This window comes from Camelus bactrianus, chromosome 5 (genome assembly GCF_048773025.1).
Source record: "Camelus bactrianus isolate YW-2024 breed Bactrian camel chromosome 5, ASM4877302v1, whole genome shotgun sequence".
Classification (NCBI taxonomy): domain Eukaryota; kingdom Metazoa; phylum Chordata; class Mammalia; order Artiodactyla; family Camelidae; genus Camelus; species Camelus bactrianus.
In genome coordinates this window covers 98,561,284-98,583,223 of record NC_133543.1, presented here as the reverse complement: position 1 = coordinate 98,583,223, position 21,940 = coordinate 98,561,284, and the positions used below count along the sequence as shown (strand labels likewise).

The following is a 21,940-nucleotide window of genomic DNA, read 5'->3' as shown; positions in this document are numbered from 1 at the left end:
GAGGTGATGGAAGAGGACAAGAACCAAGCAAAGGGGGAAACAAATTCCATGCAGGGCTTTATCCAGGAGCCCCTGCTCTTTCTCCTGCCTGAATGTGGTGGCCACGAAAAGGCACCTCTTGGCTCTCAGCCACGGCAGCATTAATTGCCTGATGGCCCAGCTGCAGCCCCTGAGCCACCACTGCATCTGCACCGAGGCCACACCCCCGAGGACTGCTCCCAGCCAGTGACTGAGCACTCGGAGGAGCCCGCAGGAGGTGAGACGCCCCCAACAGGCAACTGTGGCTGAAGGACCTCCCATCGGCCTAGCTGAACCTCATCTTAAAACTGGGCTGCAGCCTGAGACTCTTCCTCCCCAGCCCTCCTTCTCCTTCGCCCTCCTCCACAGGGGCTGAACTTGTATTGAGGTCTGAAGACATGCTTCCTGCCTTCTCCTCTTCTAATCCTGTCCTGGTATCTGCTTCTCAGCAGACCTGATGTGACATGGGTCGTGCTGGAGTGAGTCTGAGAGGGGCGGAAAGATGGCATTTAGGGCTTGGCTCGCTCCTACCTTCTGAGTGGAAGGTGGGGCATGGAGAGTCCAGGGCGCAAAGTGGGGGCCCAAATGCTCACAGACTCACCAGTGGCGACCTGGGAAAGAGCCTTTGCTCGATGTTGATTCAAGCATTTGAAAGCCCAGGAGGCAAAGCATCTGCCCAAGCCCTGCCACCCGCTGGCTCCTGGGAGGCGAGCTGAAGCCCAGCAGGCGGACGACGACAGACTGAGGGCCCTCAACCAGCAACTGCAGGCCAAGTGGAAGGGGCTGAGGGCCTCTTTGGCAGTTTGCAGAAAGGTGGCCCCCGTTCCCCAGGGAGGGCCAGCGACGCCCCTGTGCTGCAAGACCTGCAGGGGTCCCACCCTCTCCTCGAAAGCATCCTCCACCTCACTTCTAGGGCTTCCAGGCCCTTAACTAGCTTTGAATGCCAGAGTAATCCAGCCAGGGATGTGCTGGGCCTGAAAAAGGGAGGAAAGAAATAATATACCAAGAGTGCGAACGATTTGAGGGGCTTGATCAAAGGGGCCGAGAAATAAGAAGAGATGAGCAAGAATTCACTCCTTTGGGCACATTTTCTTGGGATGTGGGATTCAACACCCTTTCAAAGACCGTAGGGGATGGGGCAAACTCACTGCTGGGGTGGTCCGTAGAAGCCTGCAGAAAGTGACAGCTAAGGTTGAACAAAAGAGGGCATGAGCCACCTGGCAGCAGCAGAAGGAGTGAAGAGGCTGAGGGAGGGGCCATGCAGGGTCCAGAAGACCCAGCAGAGGCCTATGCTCTATGGAGGCCCCACAGGACACCTGCTTCACCAGGGTCATCAGAAATGTGCAGGTGAGAGGGAAGCCAGCATCATTTAGGAGTTTGGTGGTGGCTCCGCTCTGCAGGTCAGAGAGGACAGCAGGGGAGGCAGTCACAGAGCTGGGCTCATTAACACCCAGGGGGCCGATGAAAGACCACTGGGGAGAATGGTCCCAGAGCCTCGGTACTTACTCAGAAAAACTCCTTTGCTGATGGATTGAATTTGGCAAAGATAAAAACTAAAATGATTAGCAATTATATTGCAAGAAATACCCAGACAAAAATAGTAGTCTCAATAATTAATTGTACCAAACTGACATTCAGCTAATTGCTTTTACATGCAGAACCTCACCTTTCTGCTGCTGTTGCCTTCATGTTACCTGGCTGAGAACACGGGCCACTCAGGGCCTGGGATGGCAGAGCCTCATTTCCTAAACACCAATACTGAGATTCAGACAGCCTAGGGGAATTGCCCCTCAAAGTAAACAGAGGAACACACACAGGGCAGAGCCTGGGAGAGAGGAGAAAGTCACAGCCACGCTCAGGGGGTTCTCCATGCTTTACTTCACAATTCACAAGCAGAGAGGAGTCTGTCTTTGGACAGAGTGCACGTGGCTGAGGGCTGCCAAAGGCGTGTGCACCAGCCTCTTCCCTACTCCGTACGCTGCTGTCTGCAGCCCCAGCTCATGGATGCCGCCCTGCTGGCACTGAGAAAACAGAAGGGATGAGATGATTTTTCTGTTTGGGAAGGAGAAGCAATCAACACTCGCCGTGGGAGTTCCATCTGCTAGGCCGGTGACTATGTCTATAACATGCCACCCCATTCTATCCCCACGACAGTCATGTGAGAAGCATCATTAGTCGCATTGTTCTTAACAGATGAAGAAACCTGAAGCTCGGGAGGTTAGAAAATTTGTCCACGGGTTCAGAATGAACCCAAAAACTGCCTCTAAGGCTAGCAAAAGAGAACCATAGAGAGGGGTCATTGAGGCATCTGACTGTCACACTTTCCTAGATCATGGCTCCTTTCCAGTTTTGTACATAAATGTTTTCTTTTACAGGTCTTTGGGGTCCAAAGATTATCAATACTATCATTCCTACATTCTCTCCTACACTGCTTAGTCGGATACTATGCTAGGAGTTGGGGATTAGGCCAAGAAACAGAGCTAGGCTATTTTCTCCGATCAGCTTCAAAGACAAGTAAGTTGTTGTCACTGGACCTCTGAACTGCTCAGCCACAGACTTAAAAGATGGTGCCCTTCTCCCACTGAACAAAAACTCTGTCAACTTTATTTCCAAAGAGCAGAAAGTCAGGCCAGAATTAAGAGTATATAAACACCCCTGGGCCTGATCCCCTTGTTTCTGCGGCCACACTCTGTGTGTCTGGGGTGGCTGTCCACTGCCATCCACTGAGCACCAGCCCAGGGAGCTCAGGGCGGCAATGATGAGGGGGGCGGCAGAGCGGCTCGCCAAGCAGCTTACGGCTTACACTTCTCTCACTCCCAACAGTGCCTGCCCTGCCACCAAGGGACTGTCCTTGTGCTCAACTGTCCCTGTCAGTCCTTGACCCCAGAGAAGTCTAGCCCTACTTCTCTGCTGAACTATTAGAAGCTGAGATGGTATCTTTGACACAATTGCCTAGAAATCCTGGAGCTGTCTTCCAGAAAAAGTGCCATCCAAGAGGAGGAATGATGGTGTTAAAGGATGTTTGGTCAACCTTCCCTAAATGATTAATTTGGTGGGAACTGAGGGTACACAATAGTTTACTATGTCATCCTTCTAAAGATAAATTACAAAGAATAATAATGCCCTGAAAGTAATCTGAATGGAGATTTGATCAAGAAAGCAGCCACTAACCCAGCTTCCACCCATAACACAGTAAGAGTTCATGAGGAAGACATGGGTTTCTCTTCTGGAAGGTAATGTACAGTTCCATTGGCATGTGCCTATTTGATCTTTCCATTGGATAAAATTAAATAGCTTGGACATTTAAATAATTAGTCCTCAAGTCCACATTGGGACTATTCTTGTCATCAACTGGAGTTTCCAAAAGTAGTGACCAGGGACATCAATTGTCTTTCATCTATTCTCTTCCCAGACTTAACGTGATAATGTTGAGCCGGCCTCACACAGCTGTGGCAAGTGACCTTGAGCAAGTTACTTACGTTCCCTAGACCTCAGCTTCTGCAGATACAACAATAATAAAAGAAAACTCTTCAGGCTGTCATGAGGATTAAATGGGAAGACAAATGTAATGTCCCCAGGACTGTGCCTAATATATAGCAGGTGTTCAATGCTGGCTGCCACCACCATTCGTCATCATCATCATCAGGGCGTGCTCCCTTTTCCCTCACTCATCACCACCTCCACTGTCCCACACACAAATAACACAGAGTCAAGGAGGCAGCCTGTGATGAAGAAAAGAGATACTGTCAAACTATGCCAGGCGCTGTCTTTCCAAGAAGGCCACCAACTTAAATCTCTGTAAGTACCCAGAAATCCCCCAGCTCTAAAATTCACAAGGTAGACTGTCACAACAAACCTATAAGCATAGTGTAGTCAGAGCGAACTACAAGAAAAGCTGACGTCATACAGTGAGCCAAATTAGCAGCCCTGTGATTGGAGACGAAGAAGGGGGTGGGCCTATGAAAGCTGGAGACGGGAAAGGAAGGTCTGGTTCGGCATATACTTCTAATACATTACATCTGCTCCTCCCACACAGGTATTTCAAAATTTAGGGGCATTTAGGGGCAAAAGAGATTTCGCAGGAGAAATGTTTTTGTGCCAGCTATTTTCAAGCACAGTTGCTAAAAGTGTGATTCCCTCCCTGACAACCCCTTTGTCGGGGAAGGCCGGTGTAACCCCCTGGGCACGACCTCTGCAGGACATGGTGAGGTGACACTTTGCCACAGAATGGCTTACTTGTTGCTGTCACGGTACTCATAGATGTGACATCCTTGAGGCAATCCAGTCTCGTGGTCCAGGGTGAAAGCAAGTTTTGGCTAAACAGAGAAGAAGAAAAAAACAAGTAAGTTTTAGGTAGCAGTCTCCATTCATTCTGACAGCTGAAATGAAACAAAAAAAATCACGCAAAATCACACTCTCTCAAGATGTGTTGTGAAGAACCTGCCCCCCTGGGAAGAGCCCGCACCTTACCAGGGACACTGTTGCCAACGAGGATTGTTACCAGGACTCTACCTCTTCATTCAGCATGCACCTAATTTCTTATTAAGCACCTACTTTGTGCCAGACACTGAGCTAGCTGATGGGGAAAGAACACTGAACAGTAGCAGAGAGGATCTTATTATGGTCTAGTAGAAGAGACAGACATCAATCACATAATCACAATAATGAATGAAAAAACTCTTTACATATAAAACTTTAAAATAGCTTCTCTGAAGCAGGGAAAAAAATCTCCTATGTTTCTACAGAAGTAAATAACCTAACCAAGACTGGGAATGAGGGAAGGAGGAGGAGTCACCTAGATCATGGGGAGGATGGATGGGGTGGACAGGGAGAGAAGAGGGCTCTCCTCAGCAGAGAGCACGTGTAGAGAGGCTTTGGTGCAGGAGTTGCGGGAACTGAAGGATGAACACAGGAGACACAGTGGGCAATGATGCTGGGGAGGAAGGCCAGGGCAGGACATGCAGGACATTCTTGGCCACCTTAGAATTTGTGGCCTTTACCTTCACAGCAAAGGAAAGCCTCTGACATGTTTTAAGGAAGGGTTGGGTGACATAATCAAAGTTATGTTTTAGCACAATCCCTCTGGCAGCTGCGGAAGGAAAAGACTGTAGGGCAGAGAGCAGAAGCAGGAGCCCTGCAGGCGGCTCCTGAGTAGCGCAGGTGAGCGGAGGGGCGGGGCTGGGACTACCGGGCAGGGGGGCAAGATGACAGGGAATGGACCATCTGAGATCTTAGAAGAAAATCTGTAGAAGAAGGATCAACAGAATATGCTGATGGATTTGGTGTTGGGGAGCAGTGAGGTTAGAAAAGAAGAAATCAAGGATGATTCAAGTTTTTGATTTAACCCACCAGGCAGGTGTTTGTTTCACTGCTGAGTGGGAAGACTGAATCTGGGAGTCTCAAAAGTCTGACTTTGGACATCTTGACTTGGCAGCACTCATTAGCTTTTTCTGATTAGGGAAGATTAAGAAGAAGAACTCTGGTAATAAATTAAGTCTTGGTGTCTTTCTGGATTCTGAGGGGAGTGCTCAGGTGTTGCTGGGAAGCCGGAGCTCAGCAAGTTGTGTGTGTCTTGCTAGAGCCGAACTGGCTATGGCAGCACTAACATTTCCAAATGCAGAGCCAGTTACCAGATTTACAAATTCACTGGGTTTTAAAATCATCAGGGAAATTTTAACTAAAATTAACTGCACATTAGGAGGATACCTTATTGTAATTTTTTTTTTTAACTGCAAGGCTGTTAACACAGCTAATGATCTGCATCATTAGATGCTGGACGATTTTTTCTCTTCCTTAGAGGGGAACGAGCTTGTAGGAATGGCTTGTCCTCTCACTGACCCAGATGAAAACACGAAAACAGAAACAAGCCCTTCTTTACCATCATGAAGCCAAGAACTTCAAGTCAAAGGCATGTTTTCCCTACAGACCACTGCCTGGATTTTCCCAGCCCTCTTTCAGTAAAATAGAAAATTATTATTTAAAAAATCTATTAATTACAACCCTTTTTTCTTTATTTCCCTCTTTGCAGATAAGGTCAGGCCTATGTTCAATTAGTCCATTTCAAAGACTGCACTGCTTAGAAATTTTCAAATCCTTTGACTCAGTGATTAAAGTTATAAATTTATGGCTTAGAAAAATTATCATAAATGCAGGAGGGAAAGTGTTTTTTTTTTTTCAAAACTGTTCACCTCAGTATTATTTATTGGAAAGCTTCTAAAAAATCAGCAATAGAATGATTAAATAAACCATACCACAGTCACATGCAGAATAGCATGCAACCGTTCAACTGTTTTATGAAGGATTTTTATTCATCTGGGAAAATACTTGGGTTACAAGAAAAGAAGCAGGATGCATATTTGATAAAACCCCCTCAAAAAAACCCCCACTACAAACAAAAAGAACAAACACTGCATAAATAACGGGAAGGAAGATAACAAAATGGCAACAGTGATTGCTTTACTTTCTTTGTATTTTCTAAATTCTTTATGACAAGCATGATGAGATACAAGCTGCTGTCCTTAGTCATGAAGGAATTATGGGAAATTTAATTCCGGGGGATTCTCAAGGTCAAGAAACGATGTATATACCAATTCAACAGGAAGGTAAGTAAGCAGAGGTAGTGATGGGGAGGAGGAGAGAGGAAATGGGGACAGAAGAGTACGCACACTTACTGAATGGAGAACTCACACTTACTGAATGCCTACCAAGTAAAGGCTGTCCTTTATCCTGACCACAACCACCTGAATTTAGGTATTACTGTTTCCTTTTCACAGGTGATGAACGTGAGGTGGATAAAAGTTAAATAATTTGTGTGCAGGGATGAAGATATACCTATAGACTTGGTGTGAGGCAGGTGGTGCGGGGAATGGTGGTAGTTCGGAATGTTCCAGTTTGATTTTTGTTCTTTTCTGAGAAGTAGGAGGCTAAATTATCTGCAAGGAATAGAGGGTTTGGTGAGAGAAGGAATGGAAGTTGGAAGAAAGTGATGGTTTGAAACTGCGTTTTTGGAGAAGAGGAAAGACAGCTGACCAGGGAAGAGTGTAAGGACAGCCAGGGAGCATTAAGGTCTAGCTGAGGCCACAGGGTCTGAAGTTATTACAGCAACCATGTGCCCAGCTGTTGATTTTTTTCTAGTAACCTAGACAGTAGCATGAAGAAAGGAAGGTTGGTGCAGAGCAGAGTATTTTCCAGAAAGGAATGAGGGAAGAATAGGTTAAGGTATGAGGGGAGAATAGGTTTGAGGGATCAAGAGGGTAGAGATAGGATACTGACAACAGATGGACCAGGGACCCTACGGGGGAACAGGCAGGAAATAAAAGTGGAAGGAACTGACTGGAAGAAAACCGAAGGGCCTGAGTGAAAGATGTATTGTAGGGAGCTAGTATTTTTTGAGTACATCCTCTATCCTACACATCTTTCATGTGTGACTTTATTTAATTCTCCCAACAACCCTATCCTTACATTGCTAAGGAGTTTAAGTAAATTAGCAAGTAAGTGGCAGAAGTGAAATGTGGTCCACGTTGCCAACTACTGGGTTATACTGGCCTCCTAGGTGTCCACAGGGTCAAAGGGAGGATTTGTGGGAGTCACTGGGTGAGGGTGTGGGAGGGACTGGAGGCTGTGATCAGAGAGCAGGCCGTGTCTGATCTTGTAGATAAAACAGTCAACCACAAGATCCAAGAAGTCAAGAAATAGGGAGTCAGAGGTCAGGGTGGGGGGTCCTCAATGAGGGGTCTGAAATTCATCCAGGATGATGACATGCTGTTTCCCAGATAAACCAATCCACAAAGTGTGTCCCTGCGGGTGTGTAGGTGTGTGTGGGTGTGTGTAGGTGCCTACTATGTGCAAGGTTCAATACATGAATGAATCAGTCCAACTGGTCCCTACAGCAGACACAGGTGCATATCCAGCAGTCATTTCCTCCTTCAAAATTCAGCTATACACCCTCCCACCCCAGACCAGGGAACTCAGGGGGAAGCAGATCCAGTCTCCAGGGCTGGGCCTGGCAGTTCTAAGATAATCTTACATATCTTTCAGTAGCTGGTCAGGAACCCAAGCCAATCAGTGCATGGCATTTCCTGGCCCTAGGAACTGGTTCAAGAATTGACATGTGATCCAACTGAGGCCAATGTTTGTTGGGTGCTTCTGCGCACAAGGGCCAGAATTGCTATAACTAGCCTGCTACCAGCCTGAGAAGGGAGCCAACTCACAAAGGAAGCAGACTCAAAAGACATGTAGAAGAGCAGAGCCAGAGCCCTGATGGAGCCGTGCCTGGCTTCCGCCAGCCCTTCCGGCCTCGACAGCTCTTTCATAATTGCTCATTATTTCTCTGCTCTCCCTAATCCACTCTCCACAACACAGCTGAGATAGCGTTCTAAAACACAAGCCTGATGACACTTCCCTCTCTAAGGGCTTTGATGGCTTCCTGCTGCCTATATGCCTGCCATATAGAAGTGAATTAAACACAGTCCAGGCCCTCTGGGGGTTGGTTGCATGAACAAATATGGACTGTGGCAGAGGGATGGAAGGGGTGGGCATATGCTGAGGAGAGTGTGCCAACCAGGGAAGACCTCAGGGTAGTGACAGGAGTCTTAAAGGAGAAGTAAGTCGGCTGGACAGGGAAGAGAGCCCCTCCTTCATCCTGCTGCAAAGCTCCTCCTACACTTTGTGAGTTTGGACCCTGCCACAGCTCTCACACCTCCGGGCCCTTCCTCATGCCACGACTGCTTCTGGGAGAGCCCTTTCTGTTTGTCCCAGCAAGAGTAAAACACAACCTTTGAGCTTCTCTTTGTAAGAGTGGATCTTTTATTATTCGCTCCTCTGGTAACTGGAGGCAGTGCTGCTCTCCCCAGTGAGGTCGGGGTGTGCAGCTTCACCAGGAACCCTGGGCACTCAGTGCCTTCATCTCTGTCACAGCAGGTGCCCAAAGCCTATCACTGGGCTGAGTTGCAGAGCAGAGACGTAGAGCATCTTGTTTACCTGTCAACAACTAACTGCTCTAGTCATTTAATTTACAGACACAGAATCATACCCCCGCAGGCTCCCGATGTCACCCAGTCTCATCCCTGAGTTTGTTACTCCTCTCGCTTCTGTAACGGGACTCCACCTCACATTTGCCCCCACCGGTACCTGTGCCACCAGACTATCAGCTGTAGCACAAATCCTCTCTGTGCCCAGTGCTCCCATTTTGCCAGTGTCTTTGAAGAGGCAAGCAGTCCTTCACTGGACAGTATTTACTGACTACATTCCACCAGCCAGTCACGGCAAAAAAACAGGCAGGCTTATAGGATGCCACCTGCACCAGTGCTGGCTCTCACCAAGGCCTGTGGGGATCTACCCACGGAGAGGCTTCAAGGGAAGTCGGCTGCAAGGATGACAGCTGCTCTGAGGCTTCACGAGGTCCGGCTTTCCCTTTCCAGAGGCAGCTGCCATGTCAAGCAGAAGAGCCCGCCATGAGTCGATCTTTTTCCTGGGAGGACAGTTTCCAACCACACAACATTCCTGGTACTACGTGAGGAGGGAAGGCAGCGAAGGCAGTTAATGAGGCTGCTCTGTCAGCCTCCACCAGCAGAGGAAGGAGGCCTTGAAATGCGACTGGCTAGAGGCAAGGCTTTCCTCTGGACAAAGGACCAACCAATCTCTCTTGAGCAGGGACTGGAAAAGCCTTCTACTCCCAGGGGCTCAGGCTAGATTGCAAAGGAGGGCAGGCTCTGGGCAGCCAGGGTGGCTCCTGCTGGGGCCCCTTCTGACCTAGCCCTCCTGCCCCAGCACGGGCCCCAGGGACACCAGTGCCGTGGGTGAGCTGATGGGGCTGGAGGGAGTGGAGGGGGCTAGGAGCCTCGGGAGAGGAAGTCCTTCCCCACGTGCTGTGGGAACGTGGGGTAAAGGCCCTGTTGGGGTTGTCGGGCCTGCACACGGTCCTCTTTCAGCACCTCTGGGCGCTGGGTCGGGGAGGGTGGCAAGGGAGGCAGCAGGACCATTCTCCCAGCCGGTGGCAACAGGTGAGCAATAAGAATGACTGATTCAGGGCTAAGCAAGGCTTCCTCAGGGTTCTCGCTTGAGAAAGAGCCTTCAGGTGAACCTAAGGGAAGAATGAATGCCCCGGGCTAAGCAGCAGAGGGGCCCATGGAGTCATTTAATGTAACTATGAAAGGGGACATGACTTCACCTTGAATGCCGCCCAGTGAAGCCAACGGGCCAGATTATACTCAGAACTAAAAGACAGTAAATGGACGGGACAGGAAAGGTGGCTGAGAGTGGCTTGCCAGATGTTCCCTGGGCGAGTGAGCAAATCCGTCTTCATTTCGCTCAGGTACACAGTTGGCTTTCCCAAACAGCCACACTCCTGGAGAACATACACACAGGCCACTTGGTACTAAACTCCATCAGCTAAGTAATACCAGTTCAGAGCCTCTGGTGCTTTTGAAAATGCTGGTCTGACTTTGGAAGGGTAAGAAATGGGTTAGGAAGTTTAAGAATTGCCTGTCTCGCCTACAGTAGCTCCACAATGACCTCTGACTGGCAACCAGTCTCCTTCTGACCATGGCCTGGATGGCGCTTGCAGGCCGGGCAGAAGAGGGTGGCTCCCCTCTCCGCAGCCTGCTCTGTGACCAAACAGGGGTGACCTCCATGACCCAGCTCTGACTTCCTCTCACAGGGGTGTAATAAGAGAGGTAGCTGGTAAAAGGAGAGTGCGAGTTCTGGGGCCAGGATCGCTTTAGTTCAAACCAACATGGGTTCTCCGGGAGGCCTATGAGCTTGTTTCAATCTGCTAGCTATTAGGACCAAGGTTCAAACGCAGGTCAAGGACCAGGCTGGGAAGCCTCCAGCCTCTCCATGGTCAACTCTTCCCCTCGCCGTCCACTGGTCTTGCAGGGTGTCCAACTCCCTTAAGCTGAAGGTGGCAAACCCCATCACAGTTCAAGCATTTCAGGTATGCCACTTAATACACGCTTACAAAGAACAGAAAAGTTACTTCTACCTGAGCCTTGGTTTTGTTATTGAAAAATCTTATTAGGAGGAAATCTTCCCATTCTCTGAGGTGATCTTTAGTTTTTCTTCTTTAGTTTTCGTTGTTTGGTTTGGATTTCCTAAGCATTATTTCTTTTTTTCCATCTCCTCTCTGCTTTCTTTTATAAGACAAAGATGCTGTGGACTTGGCTTCCACTTGGTTCACAAATGATTCTATGGCAATGTATTAAGTTTCTTTCTCCTAAGTCCACTGAAGTCTTTTTGGACTTGGAGAGAGCTTTTTAAGAAAGAACTTGCTCATTCAGCAGGATTTTCCTCCCCACCCCAAGCTCTGGTTCTGACCTGGAAAAAATAAGAGTGAGAAAGAGCAAGAGAATCCTGCAGTCCTGACGCTCAACTTCACAAACCACAAAAAAGAACCTTGCTCCAGTAACGTAATCATGGAGATTTCTGGCACCTTGGTCTTTCAAGAAAAATACATCCATCTGCTGGCACAGGGACCCATCAAACTAAATCCTGTTCAGCATGGAGTTCCCGATTCATTAGCACTGGAAAGTCTATAGCGAGGCTGGCCGCTCCCACTGGATGACGCCTCCCTGCAGCGCCGTCTGTAAACCCTACAGCTGTGTTTTCACTTAAGGCCACTTCTCCTGACTCCACTGTACCTTGTTCCAGAGGCTCGTTCTATCCTCATTAAGGTTAAAAGTGACAGGACAAGGATTCTTCAATGCTGAGGTTTTACTTGCTCAGAAGAAAAACTGCCTGTCTCCAGAGTGATGGTCAACCCGGAGGGAAGGCTGCTCTGTAGTCAGGAGTCCCAGAGGCCTACCTGGTTGGTTCTTTCCAGGTCTGCCTCAGTCAACAAGCCGGTCCCCGGGAGAGAAGAGCCTTGACCCCTCCTGCCCACCTTTCTGAGGGTCACTTCACTGCTTACCAGCAAGGCCAGGGCAGTAGAGCTCTGCTAGCCACTGCCCCACAGCACCTCTGCCTTTATCAGTGGGTGAGACCAGCACAGAAGAGCTCATCCCCCATCCCAGCCCCTGCATTAGCAGAATGGACATTCCCTTGCCCCAGCTTTCCTGATCAGGCCTTACCTGGTCACTGGGCCATGTTGCTGCCCCTCAAATTCCTGAGCAATCTGACAGCGGGGAATGCAGAGCATGGTGAGCAAGTCTGCATGTGTCACAGGCAGTCAAAGGCAGGGATGGTGCCACCAATATGCTCGTCCTACACATAGCAGGAGCATTTCTGAGGATTTTCATGGCCAAAGAGGGTAACTTGTGTTTGGATGTTACCAGATCAGAACCAACTCTGCTCAGAGCTCTGAGGCTCAGGCCAACCACCCTTCAGGGACTGGAGTTGCCCAAGGCTGCTTCTGCAGGGAAGGGCCCACGTTGACTGTGGGAACTGCGTATGGCCCCTCCTAATGTACGGAGGTGGTTATGCATCTTGGAGAGATACTGTCTGAATCCCTTTGCATTTAGAATGTATCAGTTATGCTGCCTAGCCATCTACTTTCTAAGGCTTGTGGTCCTGCCCCAAATAGTAGAGAATATCCCCTTGCCAGAGCCTCCTGCTTCAGTGTCTCTGCTACACAGTTTCTATTCACACACAGCGGAGAGAAGCATCCTAAATGACAGGCTATGTGCTCACTCAGGTGATGGTCTAAGCTTCATCCCCAAGTCTAGCTAGGCTACAGGAAAGTCACATCTGTAGATGACATGAGCTTGCTCACTAGCTTACTTGTCTTCCTCAAGCTGTGTTTTAATCATATCCTTCAACTTTCACCAAAGTTTGTTTTAAGAAATAGCTTTATAACACCTCCTTCTTCACTTCCCAGAAATGTAAAATCTGTCCACTAGAACACTTAATGTCCCTGATTTCAAACCTCATGTGAGAAAGTGCTTCTAGTGCTAGGAAAAGTACCCCCTGACTTTCAATGAGATTAAAAAAAATTTTTTTAATTGAAGCATAGTAGGTTTACAATGTCGTATCAATTTCTGGTGTACAGCATAAAGTTTCAGTCATACGTATACATACACATATTCCTTTTCATATTCTTTTTCATTATAGGTTACTATAAGATATTGACCATATAGTAGAAACTTGCTGTTTATCTCAATGAGATTCGTTATAAGAAATAACCTTACAAAGTCTCTCTCTTCCCCCTAAAACAAGAATCTACTTCTGATACTGAAATCAGAAAATACGATGCCCAGTCACAGGAATTATGCTCACTCTTATAGAGGTCCTATTACTTCTGCCCCCTTTCCTTGTTTCTTATTTTATTTCTTTTTACTGTATTCATTTTACTGTTTATTTCCTTTGTTGTAAGTTTTCTCAAATCCTTTTTGGAAATAGATGAGAGTATACATAAATAAAGTTCTTCAAAATAAGCCAAATAAACATAAAAATATGAGATCCAGGCAAGTTCAAATACAACCTGATTAAACAATAATCATGATGGTAGGCATTCAGTTCATGGAAGAAAGAAAACGGGACATTCTCATACAACCTCAGAGCCAGTGATCAAGCTGGCTCTATTCTTGAAAAAACAGGAGAGAACAGAATGATCTTCCAGGGAATTGGCCTCAGTTTCCAGGGACTTGAGGAGTTGAGGAGTTACATAACCCCAAGCCGGGAGCCAGCAGCTCTGGCCTGGTCTCTCTTCTTTCCCAGACTCTGGGGTGCTAGTGGGGCTCTGATGGCCTTTGCCTTCCCACCTGTAAAATGGAGCTGAGTTCCTCTATGGTCATCCTTGTGGCGGGTTTTATGAATGAATGTGAGATACTTGCTAGGTTTACTGGAAGCAAGCATCTGTAATAAGTCCTTGCTATATCTGTTAGAAGAGAAGCTCTAAAGATTTTAGGAAGACCAGTGCTCACATCTTTAGATGTTTTAATAAGAAAGAAGCAGCAGTGAAGACTTCACCTGCATAAAGCTGTCTTATATAGCCAAGGGCAACTGTCACAGTTCATGACTTGATTCCCTGCTCATTCTGCTTCCTTCCTCCCAGACAATGCCAAATGTCCCAGCAAATATTCCAGGACAACATTCTAAGGTCATTTCTGGTCCCGGGGCAGCCACTCTGCCCCACTGTCCTGCTCCTCCAACCTGCCTTCAACCTGCAGCAGTGGCCTTAGCAGCACCTCCTGGTAGAAGAATCACTGTCCACAGCCATCCAGTTACAAAACGTCTGTTGATTTGACAACACTTAGTAGATTGCTCAGAATAATCTGGAAGGGACCCCCAGGAGGCCCATACCTGGGGTTACTGGAGGTTCCAATTCTCATGCAAAATACTTACTAGGGTCTTAAGTAGCCTTTTCTTTTTGAACACATATCAATCTAATAGGTACCATTCTAACCATGGTAAAAACCAAAGAACATATGGATATTGTGAACTTGAAAGAAAATTCAGAAAGAAGTCTACAGCTAAGATGAAAGGCAAAGATCAAAAAAATTTAAAGAGGTTAGTGGAGGATATTAGAAAGGGCCAGGATCCAGTAAGAAGGAAATGAACAGATTTTCTATTTGCCTTGCTAACTGAAAAGTCAGCTCTGGTAATAGAGACTCCTTGGATAATCTCACAGAGTAGAAAATAATTTAAGAAACTAGACATAATGCTAAATGTTAAAAAAATAAATTTCACAATAATCTTAGGGGAACATTTTCATTAAGCAGAAATTTGTTTTCCCTCCAACCTCTGTATAATCTCTCTAGGGGCTCTGGGCTGGAACACAGGGGACAGACAGTCAGAGGCTCTCACTGTCTGCAGAGGCCTTAGGGATGCTCTGGAATAACTTTCTGCCCATTACACTGGACTAGCTTTCTCTCTAGTGCCCTTAAGACTTCATGCTTTTGCTGCAACCTTCATGTCTGGGACACAGGACTTACTACACCAGAAAGGTGCTCACTCATTCCACTTGTGAATGGGTGAACCTCTAAACAACAAGCAGCACTGTACAGAAGTAAAGGGTACAGACACTTCAGGCTGGCTCTGAATCCTGGCTTTATTTCCTACTACCTGTATGACCTGAGGCAAGTTACCTTAACCTCTTTGTACCTCAGTTTTCTTCTCTGTAAAATGGGGACAATAATAGTAACTACTTCATAGGGTTGTTGTGAAAATTAAATGAGGGAAACCTGGCTATGGCAAACAATTAGTGTTTCTGATGTAATAAGGCCTGGGATTATTTCTTATCAAGAGTTGAGATCAAAATGAAAAGAGGACACAGTGGAACAAGCTGACTGGGTGGGACTCAACAGTTTCAGATGAGATCACTCTAAAATCCGAGGAATTTCCATAATAATAGGGTTCAATTTCTTAATTAGAGTAATCTTTGGGGAGCCACTTCTCTCTGCACAGGACACACAGCAGGAGAGCACTCCGCAGGAAAACATGGCCTTCAAAGGTCCCCGGCTGCTTCAGCAGCTCCCCCAGGACCCAGGGCTCGCTCGGTGGCCAGGCGGCTGCAGGCTGACCATCTAGGGCAGCCGTCTCGTGTTCTCAGGTGACCAGGTCTCCTGGGCTGCTTCCCACTGAAGCAGCAGACAGGGAGGCCGAAGTGCCCCTAAAAGAGGCTCGTCCCTCAGGAGAAAAGCTTCCAAGGCCCTGCCACGTTGGCAGATGTGCTTCAACATGGAGGCCGTCCAGCGTCTCTGCATCGGCAACAACTTGTCAGCTAATCTCTTCTGGGGGAAGGAAGGGGCCGCAACGACCTGCTAGAGCATGGCAGAGGGCTGGCTTCCCACAGTCCGGATAAGAGAAAATTGCTTCTATCGTGGTCTGATTCTTCTCCTTTATTCTCAAGTTGAAACATGTCTCCAGCTGTGTGTTTGTTTAACTATCACACCAACCAACTAGATTGTAAGCTCCAATAGAGAAATCCCAATCGATTACTATTTCTGATTCCCCATAAACCTTTATTAAATAAAAGATTTCTAGGTGATGCAGGGCCCTGCAATAAGCAGCAGAAATAACAGCTTCCATAAGCAATCAAACCCGGCACCAAGAACTTAAACTTGGCAGACCCAGGATTGGCACCCAGACCCATCTAACTACAGTCGGTGCGTTCCCCACTGGGCCACACTTGCTATTTTTCCTTCTATAAAGAGAGCACCAAGTTGGAAGCCAGGGGCTCTGATAATTTACTTCTTTCTTCTCGATTTTAACAGATGTAGGACAGCAAATGGTGCTTAGAGTGTCAGTCTTTAATGGGCCGCTGGCAAAGGTCTAACTGAAGAAGAACTGGAATTTAAGACGCGTCACCTTCATGAGAGGCTGAACAGAATACCTGCCCAGCTTCAGGTGGAGAAGCTGGACTAGAGGGAGCAGACACTTGGTGGGCCTGCCAGAGGCAGTGTCCTGCCTGGAGACTGGAGGTGCCAGGGAAGCCCACTTAAGTGAGAGTAAGTGAGAGAGAGAGAGAGAGAGAGAGAGAGAGATGAAAGAGAGAGGGAGGGAAGGAGAAAGAGAAATGGGTTGGCTCTGCTTTTCCAATTCAACGAACCTGACCTCTGGTTGACACAGCTCAGTCACACAGTTCATTAGTAATAAGAGCAAACTAGAGCCAAGGGCTTCTAACTCTCAGGGTTTGGAAAAAATGAAAAGAAGAAACACCAGTCAGCTAATCAACATACTGGACAGTAGGAATAAAAAAGGAAAACAAAGCAACAACAACAAAAGCTAAGATTAATATACAATCTATTATTATCCTATTGAAAAAAATGTTGGGGACCCATATAGCCAGTTTCTATTATGTAAGCCATAAGCTTCTGTCCATGACTTCATCTGCAAAATGAAAGCCTCAGAAGAGATGCTGTCTTCAGCTCCTTCCAGCCATGAACTTCACAAGTCTGTGAGCAGGCACCTGGTGAACACGCTCCCTGTGCTGCTCAGCACCGTACCAGGCACCACGGGAGGCCTGGGGGAAAGGACAGTCCAGGCTGGCAGAGAGGACTAAGTCCCACCGACTATAACACTGTCAGAGCTCAGAGAGGGACCTGGTCGAGTGGCCCATATGGAGTAGATGAGGCCTGTGAGTCCAGCAGGACAGCAAGGATTTGAAAGACGCAGATGGAAGAGTCCAGGTAATCGGGAAAAAAATGACTTTAGTTCTCCTCGGGCACAGACCACATGGGCCATATCCATGTTCATCACTGTCTTCCTAAGAGTCTTTGACAAAGTAGGTCCTCAAGAAATAATTGTTGATGGAGTAAATGACCAAAACCAGAGAAATAAGAATGAATATGCACTGTTCTGTGAATATGTATGAGGTTGGTCTGACTACAAAGCAGAGGGTACAACATGGGAGAGAAAAATCACACTGATGGTGGTAACAAAAATGAGTATGCGTAATAAATCTTCCTGTACTAGTAAGCACCTTAGTGTGCTCTCTCGATGGATTTTCTTAACAAGCTCATAGGGTGGGTGCTGTTACTAGCTGGGGACACGGAGGCTCATAGAAGTTGGGAAGCTTGCCCCAGGTCACACAATTACAGCCCTGGGACTAAATGCAGGGCCCGTCTCTCAGTTCAGTACTTTCCCATAAGACATCAGAGCCGTGGGTTACATCTGACAGAGGCTAAATCCCAGACTCTCTCCTGGTATGTGTTCCTCTGCTATAATGTGGACTGCTTTCTGAGAGCAAGCAACTTCTGAGCTGAGACCTTCCCAGGTGCAATGCTGGTGTCCCATTCAGGTGAATTAAACAACCCACTTCTTGTTTTGAGAAAACTAGAGATTTACAGAAAGAGCAAAGTTAGCACAAAGAGGCTTTGTGTTCTCTTTACCCAATTTCCACCAAAGGTGACATCTTACATAATCATAACACAGTATCAAACCCAGGAAAGTGACATAGGCATGATCTGTGTGTCTAGTTCTGTCATCTAGACAACCGTGTTGATGTGTGTAGCTGCCACTGCAACCTGGATACAGAACTGTTCCCTCATCACAAAGACCCCGCCTTGGGCCACCTTGCTCTCCGCCACCATCCCCAACTCTTGGCAGCCACAACTCTGTTCTCCAGCTCTATAATTCTGTCATTTTAAGAGTGTTATATAAATGGAATTGCACAGTATTCTAAAATAGCTCTTCAAAGTTATCCTAAGAGTAAGACTTGATCCATTTCTCCGATTTTCTAGAAGAATATAAAACAAGAGAAGTATAAAAGTTAAGCAGAATAAGGAAGGTTTCTATCCTAGTTCTGCCACTTCCAAAGATGAGACTTTTGACAAGTTAGTTGACCCCAAGTCTCAGTTTCCTCATCTATAAAAATGGGTATAAGGTTTAAGGATTAAATGAGGTAACACGTGAAAGCATTTGGCAAATGGCAGGTACTCAATAAATTCTAGCTGTTTGTTATTATTAACATTAGGCCAAGGAAGCCTCTGTGTTTCTTTATAGAATATCAGGCTCTTCCTGGTCACAGACGATTAAGGAAATGACCAGCCAGCCCTTAAATGACCCCAGGTTATTCTTCTCTTTGCTTCCCAAGACTCCACTGTGGACTTTTCAAAGGCGCTTCCAACAGGCATCTTCGTGTGCACACCCTCATAAGAACAAGCAGCCACTCCCCACGCCAGATTCACTAGGGGGCCTAGAGTTCTGAAAGCGGGAAAAACAGCCAAGCACTCTCTGTTTAGCACAGAATGCCTCCAGAGGACAGCCAGGGTTTGTGTAGAGGCCCAGCAGCACACTGAGCAGAGAGAAGGGACGGTGCCAAAGGGAGGCAGGGGTCAGACGTGTGATCAAATTAGGTGCTGCATGGATACCCCACAAAGCTCAGCATCACTCAAAGGACGGATGTGTGAAGGGTGACAATGGCCCATGCTACCCACGAGGTCACCTTTACTATGACTAGCTATGGAAATCTGAAAAAATCTCCCCCAAAATCCCCTATGCAAAGACTCCATTATATAGTTGAGAGAGCACTTGACTTCGAGCCTTTGAGTAGCTGGGAACCCAGCACAAATGGCTGGCTATATCTTAAGCAATATGCCTAAGGTCCATTGAAAACAGACAAAAACGGGTATTCAGGATCCTTCATGATTTACTGAAAGTGGCATTGTCTGTGCCTTTGCATGGCACCAGCAGGGGTGGGATCGAGGGCACTCCTCCTGACGGCGGGGTCACTCCATGTGTCTCCTGTTCCCTTGGACTTTTCAACTCCCCTGGCCTGCATTCACTCACATACTTTTTTTCCTTTGAAGTTAAAGAATGCTGCCTCATCTATCACTGACATGTTGGATTTAAAAGGACTGGGAATGAATTCACTTTTTTTTTTAAACAAATGAGAAGGGTTCCGCTGGGAAGAAGGTAAGGAGGGAGGGAGGGCGGACGAGTGCGGATGATGGCTGCTCTCCTCCAGCTCTGTGCCAACAGGAAGCCCTCCTCTGGTGCCTTGGCTGACGGAGGGGGGACAGAGGCTTTCGTGCTGTGCCACGTGGGGCTCCTCAAGGCCTGTGTGTGCTCATGCTGCCTCTCTCAGTAGCCTTTATATCATGTTTCTAGTCCTGCTTACTGTGCTTGGGAAGACAGATGTGTTTCTGATGTTTCCAGGAACACTTCTGTACCCTGAGCAGAGGAAGAACCCACGGCGGGGTGGCAGAGGTGCGCCAGACTTCCGTGGCTGGCCGCCTCGTGGGTATCTTTAACCAGATGGCCCCAATGCACCTCAAGCTCAGAGGGTTCCCAGCTGACGCCTGCTTCTCCTCCTGCGATGGTGGAGGGACTCTGCTGGGTGCCACCACAACTGCCCAGCTGCCAAGTCAGAAACCCAGAAGTATTCAGATGTCCCCCACTCCCTGCTCCCTTTTTTGGTTCTGATTCTACCTCCTCAGCACCTTTCCCATCTGGGCCTTCCTACCCGCTGTATGATGTCAGGTTGCGGGGGGCGGGGGGTGCCTCACCTAGATTACCACTGCAGCCATCTACCTGGCTTCCTGGATGTCCACCTTGACCCCTTCCAATTCACTCTCCACAGAGTTGCCAGAGAGATCTTTCTAAAAAGAAAGTCCTAGCCCACCACTCCCATATGTAAAATGCTTCCAGGGTACCAAGCTGAATTCAAGAAAACACTCATATTTCAAGGCAGAGCAAACAAAGTCCTCCAAGATTGGCCCTCGTTACACTTCTGACAGCATCTCCCACTGCCCCTGTGAGTCCCTCCTATGACACAGCCATGACAATGGCCTGCACATACCACATCCCTGCACTGCTCCACCTGGAACATCCTTGGAGACGCCATTCCCAAACCTACTCCCAATCGCTCTCCTTTACTAGAACAGGAACCTTCTCCCAGCTCCTATCAACGCAGCACAGAGCATGCACTGGACCACACGTTTTGTAGAGACAGGGCCATGTCTTACCTGTCCTGCAATGATTGACATAAAGTTAATAATCAATGTTGTTTTCTGAATACTTTTGCTACAGTGTGCTACATTTTCCCATGGATGAAAGATGGCAGGCCTCTACTCAGCTTGGCTGAGCGCAGTCATTTCACAGATTTTTATCAAACATTAGCTGCACATCCTTCCCAGGCAAGCAATCCTTGGCCTCTCACCCACAACAGGCTTTCTTCCCACCACATTACACTCCAGCTGTTCTGAGGAAAACCCAGTTCCAATGACAGTCATAACTAGTAAGCTGCCTTGTTGACTATAATTTTTAAAAGCCCCTCGGTTATGGGATTAAAGCATGATCGGGTGAGTCACTGACATGGGTGTTTGCATGTAATCGACAAAGTCCTGTGCTTGGCACCAATCACCGTCCTGACTTTGCGCAGCAGTCAGAAGGATTTATCTAAAAAGTTTAGAGGTTTTTCTCTTATCATCCTCACCCTCCTTTAAAAGATACAATCTCTACTTTTATGCTAGGTCTTAAGTCAGAGAAGCCTTATATCTGTTTAAAAGCCACTCCTGGGAAGCCTCTGATGTCCATGCCTCCTTTCTGGATGGTTCCTGCAGGGCACCATGCCTGGCTAGGCTCCTAGGACTGACTCCATTCCAAATCTGCTCAGGTGTATCTGTCTCTGTGAATGGGACTTTTCTAAAAGAAGCTTCTGGGGCTAGAAAATAAGTGAAGAACCTAAATGTAAACCCTAAAACTATAAAACTTCCAGAAGAAAACACAATCTTTGTGACCTTGGGTTAGTCAAAGATTTCCTAGATATGACACCAAAAGCACAATCCGTAACAGAAAAATTCAATAAATTGGACTTCATCAAAACTTAAAACTTTTGCTCTTCAAAAGAGTATAAAAAGATAAGCCAGAGAGAATGAAGAAACAAGAGAATGAAAAGACAAGCCAAAGACAGGGAGAAAATATTTGCAAATCACAAATATGATAGAAGATTTACATCCAAAATATAAAAAGAACTCTCAAAACTCAGTAATAAGAAACCAAACGACTCAATTAAGAAGCGGGCAAAAGATATAAACAGACATGTCACCAAAAAAGATATGCAGATAGAAAATATGCACATTAAAAAGATGCTCCACATCCTTAGTCATTAGGAAAATACAAAGTAAAACCACAACGAAATACTGCTACACATCTTAGCATTCTCCTTTCTAAGTATTTACCCAAGTGAATGAAAACTTTAAACTGTCACACAAAAGCCTGTAGGCGTATGTTTCTAGCAGCATTACTTCTAATCACCCAAATCTGTACCATGGAATACTACTCTGCAATAAAAGGGAATGAACACTTGATACACATAAACACAAGTGTGAACCTCAAGTGCGTGATGCTAAGTCAAAGAAGTTAGACTCAAAAGCTACTGTCCAATTCCATTTATATGACACCCTGGAAAAAGCGACACTACAGGGACAGAAAACAGTGTAGCGCTTGCCAGGCGCCAAGCAGGGAGAGGGGGTTTGCAGGCATTTTCTGGGGTGGTGGAACTGTTCTTTATCTTGATTGTGGCTACGTGTAGCTTGTAGAACTG

General features: G+C 47.0%; 1 protein-coding gene across 4 annotated transcripts in view; it reads right to left on the bottom strand.

The window, feature by feature from the left end:
* The window catches only part of DIS3L2 (DIS3 like 3'-5' exoribonuclease 2), a 321,952-nt gene that overhangs the window by 30,727 nt on the left and 269,285 nt on the right, over positions 1-21,940 (bottom strand). For all 4 annotated transcript variants that reach the window (XM_074364485.1, XM_074364486.1, XM_074364487.1 and 1 more), the window contains one exon: positions 4,255-4,334. In XM_074364485.1, the coding sequence (XP_074220586.1) occupies positions 4,255-4,334 (80 nt within the window). The remainder of the gene's footprint in view (positions 1-4,254; positions 4,335-21,940) is intronic.